The sequence below is a fragment of the Syngnathus floridae genome, chromosome 11, assembly GCF_059516105.1.
Source record: "Syngnathus floridae isolate MCC-2025c chromosome 11, RoL_Sflo_1.0, whole genome shotgun sequence".
Taxonomy (NCBI): domain Eukaryota; kingdom Metazoa; phylum Chordata; class Actinopteri; order Syngnathiformes; family Syngnathidae; genus Syngnathus; species Syngnathus floridae.
In genome coordinates, this window is record NC_142423.1 from 13,576,051 (window position 1) to 13,596,484 (window position 20,434).

General features: G+C 47.8%; 5 protein-coding genes across 8 annotated transcripts; 3 read left to right on the forward strand and 2 right to left on the reverse strand.

Annotated features, from left to right (window-relative positions):
- The first annotated feature begins 458 nt into the window (after nt 1-458).
- ip6k1 (inositol hexakisphosphate kinase 1) lies at nt 459-6,833 on the forward strand. 2 transcript variants are annotated; one of them, XM_088389641.1, is made up of 9 exons: nt 459-628; nt 2,409-2,587; nt 2,646-2,794; nt 2,960-3,086; nt 3,633-3,870; nt 3,984-4,180; nt 4,358-4,533; nt 4,612-4,845; nt 4,954-6,833. In XM_088389641.1, exons 3-9 carry the CDS (start codon nt 2,678-2,680, stop codon nt 5,341-5,343), a joined length of 1,479 nt encoding a protein of 492 aa, XP_088245767.1. In that variant the 5' UTR covers nt 459-628; nt 2,409-2,587; nt 2,646-2,677; the 3' UTR covers nt 5,344-6,833. The 2 variants fall into 2 exon arrangements, with proteins under 2 accessions (XP_088245767.1, XP_088245768.1); XM_088389642.1 differs by having other exon boundaries at nt 2,649-2,794.
- On the reverse strand, nt 6,831-10,851 carry asb14a (ankyrin repeat and SOCS box containing 14a). Of its 2 annotated transcripts, XM_088389639.1 has the most exons (13): nt 10,157-10,851; nt 9,876-10,007; nt 9,761-9,807; nt 9,406-9,540; nt 9,194-9,352; nt 8,883-9,128; nt 8,575-8,746; nt 8,370-8,475; nt 8,067-8,246; nt 7,752-7,880; nt 7,556-7,684; nt 7,343-7,496; nt 6,831-7,244 (listed from the first exon to the last, which is right to left on the reverse strand). In XM_088389639.1, the coding sequence occupies exons 2-13, from the start codon at nt 9,986-9,988 to the stop codon at nt 7,063-7,065; spliced, it is 1,752 nt and encodes a 583-aa protein (XP_088245765.1). In that variant the 5' UTR covers nt 9,989-10,007; nt 10,157-10,851; the 3' UTR covers nt 6,831-7,062. The 2 variants fall into 2 exon arrangements, with proteins under 2 accessions (XP_088245765.1, XP_088245764.1); XM_088389638.1 differs by lacking the exon at nt 10,157-10,851 and having other exon boundaries at nt 9,876-10,054.
- A 155-nt stretch (nt 10,852-11,006) lies between these two features.
- Nucleotides 11,007-12,562, reverse strand: rps23 (ribosomal protein S23). The gene is made up of 4 exons (XM_088389645.1): nt 12,441-12,562; nt 11,493-11,652; nt 11,274-11,394; nt 11,007-11,196 (listed from the first exon to the last, which is right to left on the reverse strand). Exons 1-4 carry the CDS (start codon nt 12,529-12,531, stop codon nt 11,050-11,052), a joined length of 519 nt encoding a protein of 172 aa, XP_088245771.1. The 5' UTR covers nt 12,532-12,562; the 3' UTR covers nt 11,007-11,049.
- Nucleotides 12,135-16,386, forward strand: atp6ap1la (ATPase H+ transporting accessory protein 1 like a). Of its 2 annotated transcripts, XM_088389644.1 has the most exons (8): nt 12,135-12,568; nt 13,471-13,631; nt 14,664-14,686; nt 14,880-15,007; nt 15,161-15,315; nt 15,444-15,494; nt 15,720-15,957; nt 16,039-16,386. In XM_088389644.1, exons 1-8 carry the CDS (start codon nt 12,554-12,556, stop codon nt 16,294-16,296), a joined length of 1,029 nt encoding a protein of 342 aa, XP_088245770.1. In that variant the 5' UTR covers nt 12,135-12,553; the 3' UTR covers nt 16,297-16,386. The 2 variants fall into 2 exon arrangements, with proteins under 2 accessions (XP_088245770.1, XP_088245769.1); XM_088389643.1 differs by lacking the exon at nt 12,135-12,568 and having other exon boundaries at nt 13,420-13,631.
- A 285-nt stretch (nt 16,387-16,671) lies between these two features.
- Nucleotides 16,672-19,758, forward strand: pde12 (phosphodiesterase 12). The gene is made up of 7 exons (XM_088390815.1): nt 16,672-17,513; nt 17,753-18,183; nt 18,389-18,494; nt 18,650-18,794; nt 18,866-18,944; nt 19,035-19,152; nt 19,362-19,758. Exons 1-7 carry the CDS (start codon nt 16,930-16,932, stop codon nt 19,708-19,710), a joined length of 1,812 nt encoding a protein of 603 aa, XP_088246941.1. The 5' UTR covers nt 16,672-16,929; the 3' UTR covers nt 19,711-19,758.
- Nucleotides 19,759-20,434: the final 676 nt, after the last annotated feature.

A 20,434-nucleotide genomic window follows, 5' to 3' on the forward strand; every position in this document is an offset into this window, starting at 1 on the left:
TAAATTTCCTAAATTAACCGTATCTCCTCTTCAAAATGAGGCTGCTATAGCTGAGCTTGTCTGATATATTCTATTGTATGTACTTGTGTTATCCGCACGCTGATTTAAATTTAATGACTGTAAGTAACAGCATAAACATAAGTAAGTGCTTAAAATGTGTTCCTACACATATGTCAGAAGGTCGACATAAGCATTATAATAACACTTTATTTTTTTCTGCAGCAAGCAGTACTTGGAAGTCCTCTTGGTAGACCTGCTTTTGTAACACGGTCAGCGAAGATATGTAAAACACCCCGAGCAAAAATATATTTTACATCTATAACTTCAAACGTGTATTCTACCTATTCACGTTTACCATACAAATAATAATGAGCTGGTGATTGAATAGAAGCCGTTAAGAAAGCGCTGAGACGTGTTGTATTTCAAAACTACCTATAGGTGGCGCCAAATCCCCACCTCAATGCATAACAAGTGTAAAAAGCCAAACAGTCAACGTTAGCTTTCCCTGTCATGACGTTAGCCTGATGCTGAATGTTTTTCATCCCACTCGCATCTCTCTCGGAGCTTGAGAGCATCCAGACATTTCTTGCTCAGTCTGCCGAGCGCCTTCGCCACTCACGATTGTCGGGTAAGTTGCATCTGGTTGTCTCCGTTACCAACTTAACCGGAGGAGGGGAACGTTAACCCAAACGCTTTGACGTTAACGTTTCCCCTCCTCCGGTTGAGCGGCTAGCCGCCTAGCTTGGCGTTAGCACGCCTCGGGCTCCGTTATAATTGAGTCACCAAAATAACGAAATAACGTCAGCCATCCGCTACCCCATCGGGTACTCAGAGATGAACCACCATCGTGTAAATTAGGAGGAGTGAACGTCAACCACGTTTTTAATAATGTAATATAAAAAACGGAAAACATTCGACACGGCTATATGGCTAATTAGCCGTCGAGCTAGCGTGTTGCCAGGCTAAGGTCAAAAACCTTGGCCGGTTTTGACGGCGAATTTAATTTAACACGCTCAGACAAGCAACATGTTGTCTGGCGGACAAGGACGACGGGGATTTGTGCCCAAAAGAACTCTGGGAGGCAAAATGGGGACATTGTTAGGTGAGGATGTTGAAAAGTTTTCCGGAGACAGAACGCACGGCACAACATAAGCCAGCGCATCGACAGTCATCCCTTGTTATTCGCGGCGGATGAAGACCAGGACTCCACGCAAATAAACAAATTTTGCGAATAGTAATCTGATTTCTCAAAAATTATTATATGTTGCCGAAATGTTCACTTCAGCTGGGTACAACGTAACAAGAGTTTTGGGACTTGGATGATGGATCCAAGAGAAAGTGTGTGGGGAATCTGGTACACAAATGCCCACAATAGTGTAAAGCAGCAGATCAAGTCCTTGATCCTTTTGTTTTGCCTGCTACTTAGGGATCCCTTTCTCAGATTGGCTGATAAGTGTCAGTTAAAAATATCCTCCCATTAAATCGTTCGGGCCAAAATTCCCAGTGGAACTTCCAATTACCAAGCTGTGATTGGTGAAATGCACAGGTCCATTTTTTGTGTGTAAATGAGAAAGAATTCATATGAAGAGCAACGTCGGCAAGATAATAGCTCATCGTCTATTAATCGATTTTGTGATTTTATTTGTTACAAAAGATTTGGAGGTGTTTGGCGTGCTCATTCTGCGATAGTCATGGAATAGAGTGCTGCCGTTTGTTCGATTCTCAGTTCGTTTGAATGAAAGCCTTGGCGGAGGACTGCAGGACTAATGAAGTGTCCGGCGCACAGCTCCTCGATGTGGCTGTCAAACAAACAAGACTGCAGCGGAGGAGCTCGGCGATACTTGTATGTTTTCACAGCTGTGAGCGGGCGCCACCGGGGGTCCGCTCCGTTGCTGTGCTAAATAGCTTGTCCGCATCCCGCTGATGTCCGCTTCGGCTGGCCTCAGCAGACCTCATTTCAGACAACCTCAAAGGATTCAGCGCAAGTTTGTTTCAGACTCTCCGTCCGAGTAGCTTGTTGTCGGTCTCTGGTTTGGTCCAAACATGTCAGAAATTGAGCAGAAATGTTGATTGCGGCTCCCATGTAAGTCCAGCCGGGGGCTCCTTTGTGCGTTCGGCCCGCTGAAAGCAATCGCACGGATTGATCGCTCTCATTGCGCGTCATTCACACTCTTCATTGCCTCAAAAAGGAAGAACGGCAATCTAACCATGTCCACTGGTGAAGATGATGAAATGAGCTGGAGCACAATATTATCTCTGTTTGACTTGTATCTCAAGACACAAGTGGATAGCAGCCAAATTGCTAAATTGGCAACACCGACGGTGCTTTTGTGAAGTAGCCCCACCCGGTTGGTAGCCGCATTGTCAGTGCAAGATGTAGCTTTAGACGTTCTTTTCTGTCTGCGCAGGAAGTGCTGACCCCCGCACAGTCCTGAGCCGAGCGGGCGGCGGAGCAGATCGGAGGACTCGGGAGGTTGGTTTTTCGGTCTGGCGCCGCCTCCCCCTGGGGCCGGCGTGCGCTCCCAGCAGCCTGTGGTGCCCTGCGCCCCGCCCTCGCCATCACCGCCCGCCAGAGTCCATGTGCCAGGTAAGGGTGTGGTCTTCAAACTTGCCTTAAGAGCTCACAAAAACCGCACAACCGTCAGCAGGAGGAGGTGCGGTTCGTCCGCCAGGAGCCATGTGCCTCCCGCACACCAACAGCATGGACAGCAAGCTACAGGGGGCGGGGCCAGGGAGTGGCACACCACTTCGATCCCGAGAAGGAGGTGTTCCACTGGAGCCTTTTATGCACCAGGTGAGGCAAGACAAAAAGTGTTTGCTTCATTTCAAATTTCCCCTGTCAGAAAAAGCAAAAATGCTGTCAGACTGGCAGTGCAACTCCTCTTTGTTTGCACTATTTTGATCCCCCGGTGGCCAAGGCCTGCACTTTTGCCAAATGTGCGCCTGTGTGCCTTTTTAGGTGGGAGGTCACACCAGCATGATGCGCTACGACGACCACACGGTGTGCAAGCCTCTGATCAGCAGGGAGCAGCGCTTCTATGAATCCCTGCCTCCAGAGATGAAGGAGTTCACCCCCGAGTACAAAGGTACCCACTGACTCGGCCGCTTTTAGTGACCGGAAATGCATGCGTACATTGTCGTGTTGCCCGATGCTGCAAGAGGGGCCGTGAAAGGGGCTACCGAGGCCCGTCTTGCGGGTCCCGTGGGTGCCATGACAACAGCCGTCCCTCTTGTGTCTATATTTATCCCTGGATGTCTTCCCGCTGAAGACGTCTGACGTAAAAGCAGCAGACAGGCGAGCGGGCGCTTTGTCGCTTCCCATTTGTTTGGAGATGCTGAAGAAGTCTGCCGGGGCTCAGCAGACATCGGCAGCTAAAAGTAGCACGATAATGACTTCAAGCACGTTCTGTTGCGCCTTGGCGTCTGTAACACGCTTCCCAATTGGCCTCATTTTGAACCACCTCTGGCTGTCTGCCCCCAGGTGGCCACATCAGAGGCTGCACAATGCGTGTTGAATTCATTCTTAATACTGTAACGGTGTCAATAAGAACTAGCACCCCCTCTGCCTCCATTAGCAACCTCGGTGCTCTCGTGTGCATCTTCAATCACCCGTCACCTTTTTGTCCCGCCAGGCGTGGTGCTGGTGTGCTTCGAGGGCGACTCAGACGGCTACATCAACTTGGTGGCCTACCCGTACGGCGAGAGCCACAACGCCGAGGCGGGGCCCGGCGAGCACGAGGAGCGCGAGCCGGCCGAGCGGGAGCAGCCGCGGCGGAAGCACTCCCGCCGGAGCCTCCGCCGCTCGTCCTCATGCTCCGAGCACAGGGAGGAGCGCCACGACGTGGCGCACGACAGCGACTCTGCTGACAAGTACGCCTTACGCTGACATCATCGTACGCAAAGATGAACGAAAGCGTGAAATGTCATCATACGTACGTGACTGTCATTCATAATATCTACTTTTGACTTGCTCCTCGTCTCAGGTCACTCAGCAGCGGCGTGGCGGAGCTGAAGAGTCCGCGCTTGGAGCCTAAGATCCACATGGACCTGCCCTTTCAGATGCTGGACTGGAACAGCGAGCTGAGCTCGGAGAAGATCAGCCACAACCCCTGGAGCCTGCGCTGCCACAAACAGCAACTCAGCCGCATGCGCTCCGACTCCAAGGACCGCAAGCTCTTCAGTATCCTCCTCCGCTGCCAATCCATGTTGTACCTACCGTCTGCCGTGAAAATGAAAGGGACTCTTGTCATCTGGAATCAAAACCTGACGTGATGACTGCACCTACCACCGTCGTTTTCACCCCTTTGCAGCTGTCACCGCTTTCGTTATTGCTCCTTAACGGCGGCGTGCCTTCCAGAGTTCCTGTTGCTTGAAAACGTGGTCCACCATTTCTCGTACCCGTGCATCCTGGACCTGAAGATGGGCACGCGGCAACATGGCGACGACGCCTCAGAGGAGAAGGCGGCTAGGCAGATGAAGAAGTGCGAACAGAGCACCTCGGCCAAGCTGGGGGTGCGACTGTGCGGCATGCAGGTAAGGGCCATCTTGATCGGCCGCAGCGGCGTGCCGCAGCAGTGGAGATGCGTTCAAGCAGACATTGTTTGTCGGCAGGTGTACCAGCTGAGCACGGGCCACTACCTCTGCAGGAACAAGTACTACGGGCGCAGCTTGACGGCCGAGGGCTTCAGCCAGGCCCTGCAGCAGTACATGCACAACGGGCGGGGCCTGAGGCGGGACCTCTTTGAGCCCATCCTGCACAAGCTGCATAGCCTCAAAGCGGTGCTGGAGCGCCAGGCGTCCTACCGCTTCTACTCGTCCTCACTGCTCATCATCTATGAGGGAAAGGTGAGTTTTTTCAAAACCCCATTTTTGGTCATTCTCTACCGTACAGTTGGCACGCAGAGGAGCGGATGTATTTATCGTGGTGCTGATGTTTGTTGTGTTTGCTCATAGAAGCCCGAAGCTCCAGTCAGTTTCAACTCTGGGCAGCTGGTCACCAGGCAGAAGACCCCGGAGGAGACCCACTGTGGCAATCCCGGGCCCCTCGCGCCACAACCGCCTTCGGCCGGTGACAACCCCCGCGCCGAGGATTCTCTGTCCCATACCGACTCCTCTTCCTGTCCTGCGCCCGCCTTGAGCCCACTCCCTCAGCCCCCCTCTGACCCCTTGCCGCCGCAGCAGCCCCCCCTAGTGGACGTTCGCATGATCGACTTTGCCCACTCCACCTTCAAGGGTTTCCGCGGCGACACGGCAGTCCACGACGGCCCTGACCGAGGTTACGTGCTGGGTCTGGAGAGCCTGATCCAGATCCTGGAGGATCTGCAGGCTGAAAACCAACAGTGAACACGCAAAGTGTAAATACGGAAGTTGAAGTTTCCCCGACACACATTCCCTCCCTTGGCAGTTGTCGCCACGGCAACACATGTATTCAAGCAAAACGGCTGGGAAGTGGAACAGTGGACAAACTGTTGAGGCTCAACTCACATTCGGAGACTCTCACACCTGTCAAAGCAGACATGATCTCTCCCAAGTGATTCTGTTCTGCACTTCCAAAACAAAAGATTGGGAAGTTTCGGCCTTTCAGAAACGCTTGTGTCAAAGGGCAAGTTGCGATCAGATGTTTCACACCTGAGTCGCAGGTGAGATCCCGCTTGGCTGCGTTTTAAGCACGCTTACATTCTGGATCTCAGCTCTGATGCGGTGCGTCGGCATCAAAAACCTAACTGCATGTTTTGCTTCAACAGTACCGGCCTGGCAATTTGACACATTCAGGGTTTGTAGCAAATCCGCCTAAATCAGAAAGAACTATGGAGGTTGAGCAACACACGCATATTTCCTTGTCGTGTAAGAGAGGCAGGACAGCCCTTTCTTTTTTTCCTGGGGTGCCGATACATTTGGGGTCGCGATTCTGCCATTTTCTGTATTTTGAGGTAGAGCGGCCAACGCGTGTCGTTTTGGCTGAGTTCCACGTGAAAAGCCACAGGCTGGCTTCTTTTAAAGCAATAGACTGTTTTTTTTTTTTTTTTTCCCTTGCTTTTTCCTCAGCCCAGATGAAGCGCAACATCACCCCCCCCCCCCCTTCCTTTATTTTATGAGCCTCTTGCCACCAAAAGATGTCATGACCTTACAGTTGTCAGTCACGTAAGAGCCGCTTGAAACAACGCACTTCCCGGTCCTGTGACATCACCACCCACTCGTCTCCGGGACCAATCAGTTGTGAGCATTTGAGGCCATACAAGCGCTTGGTGCCCCCCCCCCCCCCCCCAAAAAAAAAAGAGAGAGAGGGGAAATGTTTTATTTTTGGGGGTTTGTTGAGGTGATAATTTATTTTTTTATCGTAGCTTTTACCTGCCTGAGTGAATGTCTTTTTCGTGTCTCTCCCAAAGTGTAAAAAAAATATATATAAATATATATATAGAGAGGGAGACATGCTCACAGTGACATTTCAGGGCTGTTTAGCAGTATTATTTTATTAGTACTCGTCAGACACTCCAGCCAAACAGTGTGTGTGCGTGCACGTGTGTGTGTGTGGGGGAAGTCTGGCATTTTCTTTTTAATGCAGGGGTGCGCAATTACCGCAGCATTTGATGCACTTGTATGTTACATGTTTTGGACATTTTGAAAGGAACAAGGGTCCCCACGCCTGCTTACGTGCAACGCACACAATGTGACATTCGAGAACCTTCGCCACTCTCCCCTCCACTCCACATACACACACACACACATGCGCACACGTGTTATCGTGACTATAACTTACATTTACTTTTTTCAGCCGTCACAATCCCAAACTGTTTGGTAGAACAGTGACAGTGAGATTAAAACTTTCCAGATGGTTTTGGCTTCCTGTTTTATTTTCTTAAGGTAAAAAGTCATGTCAGTATTAACATTTTAAACGTTTTGTCATTGAGTTGAAGTATCACGATGACTTTTCATTTGCAGTGGAGTTTACTGTATTTTGTAAATTTGAGTTTTGACCTGATGATGCTCAATTGTTTCATGACTTTCTCACATGCTTGACATGATGGAAATGTGTGACTGTGTGGTTTGCAGCAAATGGATGAGTCATGATGATGCGTGTTCGTTGTTGAGTTGGCCGTGCAGGTCGTACTCGCGGTACAGGACGTAGTCCTTGAGCGACGTGGGCAGAGGCAGGAAGCTCATGAAGACGGGCGAGCGCAGACGCAGCCGGCCCAGGCAGCGGCGGATGCGCAGGCGGCAAAGATGCTGCAGGCAGCGAGCGTTTTCTGGGAGAGGAACACATGGTTGACCTTAATTTTCTGAATGCAGCAATCCTGGCAGTACCTGATATTGAAATCCACGTGTGTGTTATTTTGTAGTTCACCTTGAAGCCTGCAAATGTCGCCCCACTGCTGCTGCTCCATGACGGCCGCCTTCAGTTTGCTGCACATATTGACGTGATCCACGTAGTCCAGCAGAACCCGGACCACGTGACCGGACAGGTGCCTCAACCACGACAAGGTGATCACCTCGCAGAACTGATACACGCATGCACGACTTTATAAATCGGCGTATACATTATGAGCAAGCGACCTACCATCGTGTCTTTAATGACAGTGTTGGTCCAGCCTTCGTAGTCATCGGGCACGTGCGACCCGTTGCCGTAGGGACACTCGAAGCAACGCTCCACGTGGTAGCCATAGTTACACAGCATCCTCACAACCACCTGAAGCAAGCACGTCAGATTGATCCCGTCGCTGACAGCATCGAAGCGAAGACGCGAGGAGTCGAACCTCATCGTTGAGCGCGTACTGCAAGGCCGAGGGGAAGTGCGTGGTGTTGATTCTGGAGTAAAAGTTGACGTTGGCGCCGTGCCGCAGCAACATTTTGATCAACTCGTAGTTGCCAAGACGCAAAGCCACCTAAGAAACACAAGAGGAATTAATTTTTTACTCACGAGACGTCTTTTGCTCATTGGTTTATTACATGAGGGAAGATTGACAAGATAATTCAAGATCTGGAAAGCTGTCATCTGACTTTTAGTTGAAGGCATCACTCCACCTGTCCTTTGAACAGTCCCTCCCCGAAGACCCTGCTAGGGTGGCTACCTGCAGACACTTGACGGGGTCCTGATTAGTCACGGCGCCAGCCTCTAGCAGGAGACGTACTGACGCGACGTCGTTATTGGACACGGCGAAGAAAAGCGCCGACTTCCTCTCGTCGTCGTAGCCGCGACGCACGCACGGATGCAACATGTAGTTGGGGTCGAAACCCATGTCCAGCAGGGCCTGCAGGAACGCAAAGTCAGAACACTCATTCAAAGTCATGCACACACGAACACATTATCTTTCTCTCTTCACACACACACGCACAGTAATTTGCTTCTTGGTCACTCGCTCGCTCCCTCCCACCTTGATGCAGCACGGGTGTCCACCAGCAGCCGCAGAGTGTAGTGGACTCATGCCACTGTTGTTAATGTCTTCCATGGAAGTTACCGGAATCAGCAGCATCAGAGCTCTGATTGGAAACCAGAGCACGCCACAATATGACCACATGGCAGCGTGAAGCAACGAGAACACTGATGGCAACATGCTCACTGTGCTACGTTTGTCTTACTGCAGGTGGCCCCTGTGCGCGGCACGGTGGATGGGCAGGTGGCCGCTCTGCTTGGCTACGTTGGCGTCGGCGCCGTATTCCAGCAGAAGCTCCAAGGCCGACACGTTGTCGCCGGCGCACGCCTCGTACAGCACCGACGCCTCGTCCTGAGCCTGGGACAGCACGTCTGCTCCTGGTACAACGACAAAATTTGTATAGTGGTTCGGAATGCTAATAGGAACTACTAGTTGTTGCTAATGTCACAGTGGTGGTTACAAATACAATATACGCAATAGTTAATTGCCATCTGTGCCCTCGTTTGTCGTCACCTTTCCTGAGGAGGAGCTCCATCACCTGCAGATGTCCCGCCTGAGCGGCTAGAGCCAACGGCGTGAGACCGAAGCGGCTGCGCGCGTCCAGTGTGGCCCCGGCTTCCAGCAGCAGGCTGGCCATCTCCGCGTCACCCAGCCGCGAGGCCTCATGGAGGGGCCGCCGGTTGTGTTGGCTCTCCTGGTTGACGGTCGCGCCCCTCTGGAGTAGCCGGCGGGCCAGGTCCGTGCAACCCGAACGCACAGCTATGGTTGGAGACATCGCATGATAGATCAGAGACGGCTTAAAGTGAAGCTTGGGTCGGACCTACCTATGAGCAGCGGCGAGTCCTGGTCTCGGTTCTGCGTGTCAGGCCGTGCCCCGCGGCCGAGGAGGAAGTCGGCGTTGTCCACGAGGCCTCGCTCCACGGCCAGGAAGAGCGGCGTCTCGCCACGCGCTGTTTGATGATCTGCCGCGTCGTCACCTGACGCTGGAGAAAAATTTTTGTTGGACGAAGATGGGTCTGATGGGTCTCCTACGGACCTGCGTAGGTGAGCTCCAGGATGGCTCGGTTGCTCTGGACAGAAGCCTCGTGGACAGGCGTCCATCCTCGGCTGTCCGTCTGGAGGAAGACTTCTTTGTGGTTGACGCTAAGATCCTCCACCAGCTTCTCACGCCCTGAGTGGTAAGTAAAGCAACCAATATCCAAACTATCGATTTCTTACCATCCAGAATTGATACAAGCCGAGAAAATGAGGAATTTTCTGTATACTGCTGAACTAAAATCAAGGTTGTTGCTGTTTTATTTTTCTCCATTGCTTGCGGTTATCATCCGATATATCGATTATCACGCAAAGCCGTATCGTGATACCGTTAGCTTTTGTTGAGATCGCCTCACCTTGCCTGATAGCGGTGAATATGGACATGCTGTCTACACCCTTTGAGCTGCAAAAAAAAAAAAGATTTAACAACCAGGTGGTGCTAACAATTGCTATGCTAACAAAGCTAGCAACTTGAGTGTTGATGTGGGACTTGTGCAGTCTTGCTTGTGTTTGTTAGCTTCCAGCAGACTCTGTTGAATCATGTACTGCATGGCTGCGTCCTCTTCGTCCTCGTCCTTCATCATTAATGATTTCAAATCCACACTAAGACAAGGAGAGTACATGAAAACAGGCATATCATTTCTTTGGCACTTGAATGAAGACAAATTATTTTTAATTTTGTTTCACCAAAATGTGTTAATCTAAATATTAATTAACTACTACAAATTGAGATGAATAATTATGGCATATACCTTTGTTTGCCGCGTTGTCTCGTGACCTTTTGAAGATGAAAGTAGTTGAGCTTGTGAGAGCGACTTGGCTTGTCCGACCGAGTGTTGTTTCGGATACTCTTTCTAACTCAAATCTCATATTCACCAGTGAAATCCCGTCAAAAGTTAATCTCGGCTGTTAGCGCCGTGTTGTTGTTTTGTGATGAGAGTGAGCGGCTGTGTGCGCGCGCTGTTGCTATATTTAAGTGAGCAGTGACTGGTCACATTGCTGAAAGTACAAGCAGGTCAGCGCCACTTGAACTATTTGCAAAACCTTTTATATGCCTTGAGTCTTGCCAGGATTCCAACTTTTTGTCATTTTCCTGTGAATAGGATTGGAGCTCTTCTGGTCAACTGTGACAGCGTCTTTCCCAATTTTGATGGCAACTGACAAACGTTTATTCAACTTGAAAAGTCGGATTTGGATTAAAAAAAAAAAAAAAAGTATATTAGCCAAGGATTTTTTTAAATATGCGTCTATAACTTGGAGTGAGACACTAAATTAGACAAGAGTGGTATGTATTCATATCCCAAAACAATGTGAAAAAAAGAGAAATGTACAGATTTAGCGCCAAACTTAGGCTTTAATTATTAAGAAACATGTTTTTTCCCGTTTTGACCATAGAATACATCATTTATTTTGTATGAAAAAATCCCAAAGTAAAATTGCATATTACATCGCTACGGATTGCATTAAACTGAATTTCGGCTAGATGCAACTTCAGTGATTACCTCGCCAATTTTTTTTTTTTTCCCAAAACTGGTACATTGTGTTGTGTCACTTTTTCTGTCCTGACAAGACCTCAAAATAAAAACAAAAAGGACATCAGACTTGGAAAATATGACATGCCACTCTTTATTTGCTTGTCTGCCTTTTATGACCTGGGTCTCTCCTTCTTGCCTTTGTATAGCGCCAGCAGAGACACGTTGGCTACTTTGACCACCTTGAAGCGAACTCCGGGAATGTCTCCCACGGCGTGCCCCTTACGACCGAAACCTGCCACCAGGACCTCGTCGTTCTCCTGCGGTCGTAACCACACAGGCAAATTAGGGTACAAGACTTGAACCCATCAAAAACTGTCCGTTAATGAGCATTCACCTCGATGAAGTTGAGGCAGCCGTCGTTGGGGACGAAAGCGGTGATCTTCTTGCCGTTCTTAATGAGCTGCACCCTCACGCACTTCCTGATGGCCGAATTGGGCTGCTTAGCCTCCACACCGCTGCACACACAGAGTAAACGTTTAAAATGGTTTCCTTTGTGGCCCATTTTAACACATTTCACCAATTGATGGGCTTCTGTGTGTGTGTTTGGACGTACACTTTCTCCAGCACGATGCCTTTGGCGTGAGAAGCCCCTCCAAAGGGGTTGGCCTTGAGGGCGGTGCCCAGGTGAGCCTTCTTGTACTGCTTGTCATGCCATTTCTGCTCACGGCGGTGATTGCGGAGCTTCCTGGCTGTGCGCAGACCACGACACTTTCCTGTGGAAGGTAACGCACCGGTTACAATACCAAAGGCCAAATCCGATCACTGCAACTCTAAATTCACCTCGGGTACCTCAACACACATTTCAAATTTGAATTACTTTAAAGTTGGTCTTGTTTCTCCATCACATTGTGGCTATGCACTTTTTCAATTTTGTAGTCCTGAGTTTTCAATTTTATTTTACAAACCAAATTTTGGACGGTGTAGAAAAATGTTCTGACTTTCGAACTAAAAAGCACTCAATCATACTTTGAAAAAGAAAAAATGGGGTGCATGATTTTAACTTTCGATCTATTCACAAACATCTACTGCTACTTATTGACAGGCGACCCTAAGCAATAACTGATCACTTTTCTGATCAAATTGGTCAGAATAAATTAATACGAGGGGGAATTTTTTTTTTTTTATCTCACAGTCTAAATGTCATTTAGAAGACCGGTTGTCACATTGTAATTATTGGCAACCAAAAAAGATCAATCTTGGACCCCACTAACTAAACATGTGTGATTTGAAAAAAGGTCAAACATCAGACTTTCGTCTCATTTATGACAAGTTATTCGAACAAGCCGGGCTAAGCTAAGATGCTAACGGCCGCGTCATGGCCGCCCCACGTTGCGGAGCTGCAAGACAAGGGAAATATTCCATTTTCACGCCCCTTAAGACGTTTGTATCTAATCAAAATAACCTCAAGAGTACATAAGGCGATGGTGTAGCGCCTCGTTGGGATATATAGAAAAAGTGGCGAGAATTGGTGGGTGAAAAAGGCAATAATCTTGCAGCCTACCCATGATTGCAGGAGCGAGTCTGGGAAGGAAAAGAGAGACCCAAGATGCACCGCTGCGAAATGTCCACCCTGAGGACCCCGGAATTGGCATCCGCGCAGAATGCCTGATTTAAATGTTCACAGATACAGTGCAGTACTTACATTTTTGAAATTATGTCACTATAGGAAATTTGGGTATCTGCGGAGTGGTTTCGATACCTATAAAGCAATTATGTGCAATCTTTTTTTTACGTCCCTGAACTCCCCCCAAACTAAAATAACACAAATTGACACATCTATTTAAATTTTAAGAATCTTGAATGTTTTTTTGTAATATATCTGATTTGACTAAATGTTCATATTTGAATTATAAACGAATGCAAAGACGTTTGCTCCCCGTTAGTTTTCCCACACTGAAAAATGTAAACTGTTAGTGCAAGTTACATTTTTACCTTCAATTCTAAAACACGGTCACGTCTTCTATATAAAAGTCATAATAAAATTATAATATATAATATAATAAAAGTAATAATATTACTATAACTGCTTTAGTTTAATTCAGTGTACTCTATTTTATCTATGATAATCCCGTAGGGAGCCAGCATTGCCCCTATTTTTCTTCTTTTTTGATTGGAAAGTTGCAAAATATTTCTATTTGTGTATTATAGTCATGTCATTTCAGTTTGCTGCAGTATATGTTTGTACCGCACACATTTATGGATGTACGCATATATATCTATATATATATATATATATATATATATATATATATATATATATATATATATATATATATATATATATATACATAGATATATATAGATATATATAGGTATAGTATGTATATCAACTCCCAATTGCACGTATTTTTTAATTGAACTACACTTCAAATGCAGCAAACGTCATAATTCTGTGATCCGATGCAAAAGAGATGCGGCTGTCCTGACATCTGCTTTCCGATTGGTTGCTTCCTCAGTCTGTGTTGGGGGGGGGGGGGGGTAAAGTGGATTAGAAGTGTGTGTTGTAGGGAATGTGTGTGCGTGTGTCACAGTGCATCACAGCACATCGGCACGGCACAGCGATGGCTCCCAAATCTCCGGAATCCTCCCGCCACAGCATCCTCCTCCTCCTGCGCCTCGCCGTGCTCCTTTTGCAGCCGTCGTCGTCGTCTTTGTCGTCGTCTTCCTCCCGTGACCCACATCCATCTGACAGGTAGGCGAGGACACACAACTCCTCCACTAATCTCATCTTTGAGCTTTGAGATTGCAATGAACGAGCGGCATTGTTCTTCTGCTATGTGCGTCTTCATATAGGATAGCTTGCAGCCGCCTTTTTAAAAAATGCAACGGCATCAGGTTAATTGTCACTTTCAAAATGCAGAAAAGATGATCCAAATTGTCATCAGGATATTTCAAACAACCCCAATACTCAAGATCCCAAATAATGTATTCAATATTTTATTTTTGTGATATATACATACAAACGTATGATTTAATCTTGACTAGAAATGACATTTTTGTCAATTTATCTATGATGGTGCCAAAATTATTTTACAGTATATGGCAGAAGGTACAATTATCAATTATTTAAATTTCAACACATTTTGTAACATTTTCATTTGCTGGTCTGGCATGAGTTTTTTTTTATGTCAAGTGTTAGTTAAAGCACAACTATTTGAGTTAGTAGGGCATTTAGGTAATCTTCCAATTAATTGGCAGTTCAAGGCAATATATTAAATTTGATTGCAGGAGCTCATTTTAACGTGTAATCTTGTGCATTATCATGATTGTTTTGCCCACAAAAATAGTTCATTCTCTGTTTTCACAATTGTCTGACAAACAAATGCTGACATTTTTGTTGACTGGCTGGCGTTCGTTCACCTTGAGGTGCTGTCAGTGAAGGATACAAAATCTGCTCTTGGCTCAGAGCCTCCTGCCTGTGTGTATTCATGTGTTGTAATGATTACATAATCCAAGCAATCCCCGCAATCCGCAGTGAATTGACCCATTACTCCATAGGAGTCAGATTTTTTTTTTTTTTTGTGAGGCTGGCTTCCGGATTTGCTTGTCCGGTAACGTGGTGCACAGTTAAAAAAAAAACAGAGTTTCTGAAGATTTTAATAAGGCCCAACATTTTAGGAATCAATCAAATCTCCAGGCTTAACGAGCTCTTGAATCAATTTTATTTTGGGAAGGCAATCAATTGCTGAAAATGTGTTAAAAATGCTTTTACTTCTTGTTCCAGTGCTGCTGCAGTTCCAGTCCATGGTGAGTATTTTCAGTTCATAACAAAGATGTTTAAACTTTGCATTATGCTGCAGTGGCTTAAAACAAATCAGTAATATTGAACAATCAAGTACATTACATTTGCATTTAATCTTACTAAACCATTGCTGTTCCCGTTTGTTATTTAACATTTACGCATACGCAATACATTTTGATGAAGGCATTATTTGAGTAGGTGCAGATGGAATGGTGATAGTGGATGGACAGCTGAGGACAGAAGAGAGTCTGACACTACATGAGGTCACAAAAGGGAGGAAGTTACTGCAGACACCAGGAGCTGCACTTCCCTTCCCTCCCCTCAAGGTGGTGCAATTTTTTTTAGCCATTTCAGTCCACTTGCATCTGGGCCCGTGGTGGAAAGAGTGGACCAAATTGGTTGTAAAGTTCATTAGCACCAGTTACTGGCCTGGAGTGGAACAGTACCTTGAAGTACTGTAACACTTAGGTGTCAATCAGGTGCTGTCCAACGGGAGGCCATGCATGATGTTCCAGGCCAGGAGGTTGTATCTGCGTTACAAAAGGCAGAAGCAAGTGGACCTGACCGAGCAAGCCTTCTCCCCGCAGAAGTCTGTGGACATCAGCCAGTCGGTGTGCCGCCAGGACAGAGCCACGTATGTGCTGCACCCCAAGAAGTTCAATGTGAACTTGTTTTGAACTCGTATTTTCCCCCCACAATAAATGAAATACAAAAATTGAATGAGACGCTTGACCCCTTGACCTTTTTTTGTGTGCTCACCAGGCTAGTGATGAGGTTTGGAGATGTGGACGATTTGAGAGGCCTATCCATCAGGTGACAAATTATCTGTCAATATTGTAAAACTACATCAATTTTCTTGACTTTGCTATGTTTCTCATGCTTAGCTATATACTTTAGAAAGTGAGAGCGCGCACTCAGGGCCAACAACGAGGCGCTCCAGAGCAGTCGCAATGTATTTTCAGGCTAGCTACTTAACAGCACGTCGCAACTGTACCAACGGGAAGCATATAATTGTGAGCACTTTCTTCTTCTTGCCAGGATGCAGCTCTCCAACACCTTCTACGAGGCTTCGGGCCAGTGGTGGTTTTCTTTGGACAGCGTCTCGGTTGTCTACAACACTTCGCAGGAGGCTGTGTTCAACGCCAGCGAGGTGTACGCACCGTCCTCGTCCTCTTACCATTGCTCGCACGTCAGTAGCCTGGAACGCCACAGCGCGCTACTAAGGCCCGGCAGCGACAACGCCCGCTGCTGGACGCTCACCTTCACAGACTTCCAGGTACCCTTCCCACCAGCTGGCATTATTCTGGGTTGAATTGCATTTGAGTGTGAAAATTATCCCCTTTGCACCCCTGGTCAGATCCAGGCCTTCAATGTGACTTCAGGAAGGTTTTCCCCAGCGAGCGACTGCACCACCTTCCTGACACCCGCAATCCTGATGGGTCTGGTGACGTCGCTCATTCTGCTGCTGGTCCTGGCCTATGCGCTGCACCTGCTTGTCCACCTTAACCGCATCGAAAACGACCGTGAGCGCAAGGCACACGGTGACTTCCTCCGGAGCCCGGAACAAATGGAACGCTACTGTGCCGAAAATGTAGCGGATAAAGATGTTCCCTAGCGAAATACAAGCTTTTATAGTTTTATTATCTGATAGCAATCGATTTGTCCTTTTTAATAAATGTAATAAAGATATTTTTACCTACATTGAGGGAGCTTTTTTTATTTCATTTTCTCCTGAGAAATATTTTTGAAACTTTTATAAAACAATGTTATAAAACATTCTGTTATGTTGATAACATAATAACCTTTATGTAACAACGGGTTCAAAGATTTAAACTTTTTTTTTTTTAAATGTTCATGCAATACTGTGGGGAAATTAGAACTTTCATTGCAAAATAGTTTTCTGTCCTTTGAGGCGTGTTTATGTACCTTTTTCTCCGACCACAAGGGGGCAACATTTTTTTAATGGGTTGGTTACGTTCCGGAAGTACAAAAACACAACTTCCATAACTAACATGACCGTCTGCAACTTATGTAGTACCTTCGTTCATATTAGTTGTAGGAGTCATTTTAGAAGTATACTTGATAACAAATATATCCAATTAAATTTTGAGTTAAATCGCTTAAAAACTAACAAAATCTGCACTTTCCTCAGCTGGTGACACTAGGAAGTAGACAGCCAGCATCTTGCGAGTTCCGGGGCATTGATGTCGCCTTTAGCCCGGCTTTGGAGTAACACGTCCAGGTCTTTATGTTTAACAAGCTCACCGTTGCCCTCCTTCCATTTTACCGTCGCCTCCTCTCCGTCTCATCGCCAGCGGCTTTGACCCGGGAGTTCCGCCACCTTGGGAGCATGGAGCCGGCCGCGGTGAGATGCGTGGCCGGGGAGCCCAAGCTGACCATCTCGTTCTGCCTGGACGGCAGCCAGAAGCACATGCAGAGGGAGCAGGACGAGCCACTGGGGAAGGTCCTGTCCCGCATCGCCTGCACCCTCGCAAAGAGCAAAACCAAGCCAAAGAAGGCGAAGAGGAACCCGAGGCAGGAGCGGCCTGCGGCAGCGGGGGACACCCCAGAGACCCCCGTGGTGAAACTCTTTGTGGACGATGGCGAGGTGCCGGAGACGGTGCTCAACGCGGAAGCTTGGCGGGACGGGGCTGTGCTGCAGCTCGGTGATGTCCGATACTTAGTACGCCGGAACGAGCCCATCTTCACCACCGCCGAGCTGCCGGTATCGCTGCTGGCCGGTTTCCCCGTGTGTCCCAAGCTGGAGGTAGAGTTCGGAGAACTGGACCTCTGCGACTTTACGTGGTACAAGGAGCAGAGCCCAAACTCCAGGTAGCATGGTGCAGACCAAACCATAAGACTACCCCCACTTTTTCAGTCTTATTTCAATGCAAAAAATACTGTCTTATATTCAGGCCAATACGGTAAATCTGCATTCGTTTAGTGAATGATTTTTGCAGTCTTTGAAAGGAATGAAAAATTCAAATTGAGTATGAGTGATGACACTTTCTATATTTTAGGTAAGCACTAGCCAAGAAAATTATTTGACTTTGTGTTGGTTGCAATTGCAGTCCCAAAGCCGGCGGGGAAGGCAGGGCTCAGGACGTGGCCTGGATCCAAGTGGGCCTCGGCAGAGTCTACGTCCCATCCAACCAGGACATCGGCTGCCAGCTCAAACTACGCTGCACGCCCAAAGATGGCCTCGGGCGTAACGGGCGACCCATCGAGCTTCTCTCCGCCGGCGGCGTGGAGGCAGGGCCGGGTGCGTGCACCTTCGACGGGCGCCACATGTACACGGGCAAGGAGACGGCGTGGCCATCGCTGCGCGTGGTGTCCTACAACATTCTGGCTGACATCTACGCTCAGACGGAGCTGTCAAAGACGGTGCTGTACCCCTACTGCGCCCCCTATGCCCTGCAGCTGGATTACAGGCAGAACCTGATTAAGAAGGAGCTGGCGGGCTACCACGCCGACGTCATCTGTCTGCAGGAGGTGGACAAAGGTGACAAATGCAGATGCTGTTCAGTTTTAGACTTTTTTTTAGGTCAGCGTTTATTTTCATGCACTTCGATCATTGTCACCATTGTAATTTCACCTATTCCAGGTCAGTCTGGAATGTATTCTCGAGAAAAGAGGCATTCACTGTCCAGAGGTTAGCCGACAGCCTGACATTTTTTTTTTGTCTTTTTCTCTCCCTCACACGCCAGGAGTGTTTTTGGACAGCCTGACTCCAGCTCTCGACGCCTTTGGTCTGGACGGCGTTTTTAAGGTTAAAGAGAAGCAACACGAAGGATTGGCAACCTTCTACCGCAGGTTTGTTGGAGAAGACCGCCTCTCAGCTGAAAGGTTCTAGGTTCACTTGTCTATGTGCTTGCGCTGGTAGAAACCTGCACGTTAGCTTTGTGTAAGATTCTAAATTGTCCGTCGGTGCCCCAAATGAGGACAAGCGCTCGTTTGTTCTCTTTTAGGACAAGATTTAAGTTGCTGAGTCGCCACGACATCACACTGAGCGAGGCGCTGACGTCGGACCCGGACCACGCTGAGTTGCTGGAGAAGATCTCGGCCAACGAGGCCCTCCGAGACAAGATCGTAAAGCGCGCCACCGCCTTACAGGTATTAAACTAGCGCTGCGACGACTTAGCGACACGCTCTGTTGGCGCTCTAACGCTTTCCGGCCCCTGCAGGTCAGCGTTCTGGAGGATCTCCACCGAGAAGGCAGGAAGATATGTGTGGCCAACACGCACCTGTACTGGCACCCGCAAGGTACGGTTGCTGACCAAAACAGCAGCACATAACTGAAGCATGCAAACAGTCTCAGCCACCTCCCTTAACAATCGTCTTTTTCCTTTGAAGGCGGGAACGTCCGCTTGGTCCAGATGGCCGTGGCTTTGCGGCACCTGAGTCGCGTGATCGGCGAGGTGGCCCCAGAAGCTCCGCTGGTTTTCTGCGGTGACTTCAACTCCTCACAGAGCTCAGGTAACTCATTATCCAACACTTCATGTGCATGCGTGTCAAGAGGTGGCTTTCAGTCTGATAGCTTCATGCTAACACAAAATGCAAAACGCCTTAGATGCCTTCATGGATGTTGCGGTAATTAGAAAACCTTCTAACGGCTTTTACCATAACATGCAGAAACACACAATAGTCATGATAACTGTAGCTGAGTTCTTCCTGTCCCACCTCAGGCGTCCTCCAGCTGGTCACCGAGGCCTCACTCCCCCGGCAGCACGCCGACTGGAGCAGCTCAGGTCCCCGGGAGGAGGATTCGCCGTCATCTTTGGTGGCAATGGACTTGTTCTCTCCGTTCCCTTCCCTTTTTAGCGCCTGCGGCCCACTGGCCTACACCAATTACGTGGGCGGCTTCCAAGGCTGCCTGGACTACATCTTCATCCAGCCGGAGTGCATGCGGGTGGAGCAGGTCATCCCCATGCCAGACCATCACCTGATCACCACCTACATGGCGCTGCCCAGCGTGGCCCACCCGTCAGACCACATCGCGCTGGTCTGTGACCTGCGCTGGGAGCCCTGAATACAACAGATTTAAATATCATGGTAATAAATTCTACCGTTTTACTCATATAGTTGTGGTCTATATAAAGTGGAACAGCAATGGTTTTTGTCTGAAAAAAAATTGTCATGGAAAACAGAAAAATCTGAACAGAGTAAAAAATAGTCCCCCAAAACGATCATAACAGTATCTCTGCAGCACCTGGAGGGATATATTAGACTTTTCTACACTCCTGGATACTCCAGATACTCAAGAAAATAATTTTAAAAGCAAAAAATGTCGATTTTCCATAATATGAGTCCTTTAAAATCATAATGACGAATATTAAATTTCATTTAAAATAAAGTGATTTTGATTTTAATGTTAACTTGCTTTGCCAACCACCCCTTTTGTCTATTTTTGTCAATATGAAATCTTAACTTTAATGGGACACTTTTCTTGAAGGAATAGCTTTAAGACACGTGGTTACTCGCCACGCTGTTGTGATACCATTGGTCGAAAGGGCTGAAGAGGCGGGCCCAGAGCAGACATTGGATTTTGGAGTGGTGAAAATAATTACAATTCATGTTTAATATCTGGTAGTTTTGACAGTTACATTGAAGTCCACTGATTGACCAATATTATTTATATGTATGTGCGAGCAAAAGTTACAATTCTTGCTATCCCAGATGACACCCCAAATCAATTAATCCAACTTCACGCGCATTCAAACTAACATTCTGGCAAGTTTGCCGGAATATAAAAA

Bases quoted from the DNA above. Each gene is read 5' to 3' on its own strand.
- atp6ap1la (XM_088389643.1), top strand. From the start codon at position 13,450: ATGTGTGTGCGTGTGTCACAGTGCATCACAGCACATCGGCACGGCACA. The intron at 14,687-14,879 runs GTGAGTATTTTC...TTATTTGAGTAG, and splicing joins TGCTGCAGTTCCAGTCCATG to GTGCAGATGGAATGGTGATA. The intron at 15,958-16,038 runs GTACCCTTCCCA...ACCCCTGGTCAG, and splicing joins TCACCTTCACAGACTTCCAG to ATCCAGGCCTTCAATGTGAC.
- asb14a (XM_088389638.1), bottom strand. From the start codon at position 10,039: ATGCCTGTTTTCATGTACTCTCCTTGTCTTAGTGTGGATTTGAAATCA. The intron at 8,747-8,882 runs GTGACGACAAAC...TCGTTGTACCAG, and splicing joins GGAGCTCCTCCTCAGGAAAG to GAGCAGACGTGCTGTCCCAG. The intron at 7,245-7,342 runs GTGAACTACAAA...TTCCTCTCCCAG, and splicing joins CGACATTTGCAGGCTTCAAG to AAAACGCTCGCTGCCTGCAG.
- rps23 (XM_088389645.1), bottom strand. From the start codon at position 12,531: ATGCCAATTCCGGGGTCCTCAGGGTGGACATTTCGCAGCGGTGCATCT. The intron at 11,653-12,440 runs GTAGGCTGCAAG...TACCTTCCACAG, and splicing joins ACTCGCTCCTGCAATCATGG to GAAAGTGTCGTGGTCTGCGC. The intron at 11,395-11,492 runs GTACGTCCAAAC...CTGTGTGTGCAG, and splicing joins GGCATCGTGCTGGAGAAAGT to CGGTGTGGAGGCTAAGCAGC.
- pde12 (XM_088390815.1), top strand. From the start codon at position 16,930: ATGTTTAACAAGCTCACCGTTGCCCTCCTTCCATTTTACCGTCGCCTC. The intron at 17,514-17,752 runs GTAGCATGGTGC...TTGCAATTGCAG, and splicing joins GAGCAGAGCCCAAACTCCAG to TCCCAAAGCCGGCGGGGAAG. The intron at 18,795-18,865 runs GTATTAAACTAG...CGGCCCCTGCAG, and splicing joins AGCGCGCCACCGCCTTACAG to GTCAGCGTTCTGGAGGATCT.
- ip6k1 (XM_088389641.1), top strand. From the start codon at position 2,678: ATGTGCCTCCCGCACACCAACAGCATGGACAGCAAGCTACAGGGGGCG. The intron at 3,087-3,632 runs GTACCCACTGAC...TTGTCCCGCCAG, and splicing joins GTTCACCCCCGAGTACAAAG to GCGTGGTGCTGGTGTGCTTC. The intron at 4,534-4,611 runs GTAAGGGCCATC...GTTTGTCGGCAG, and splicing joins TGCGACTGTGCGGCATGCAG to GTGTACCAGCTGAGCACGGG.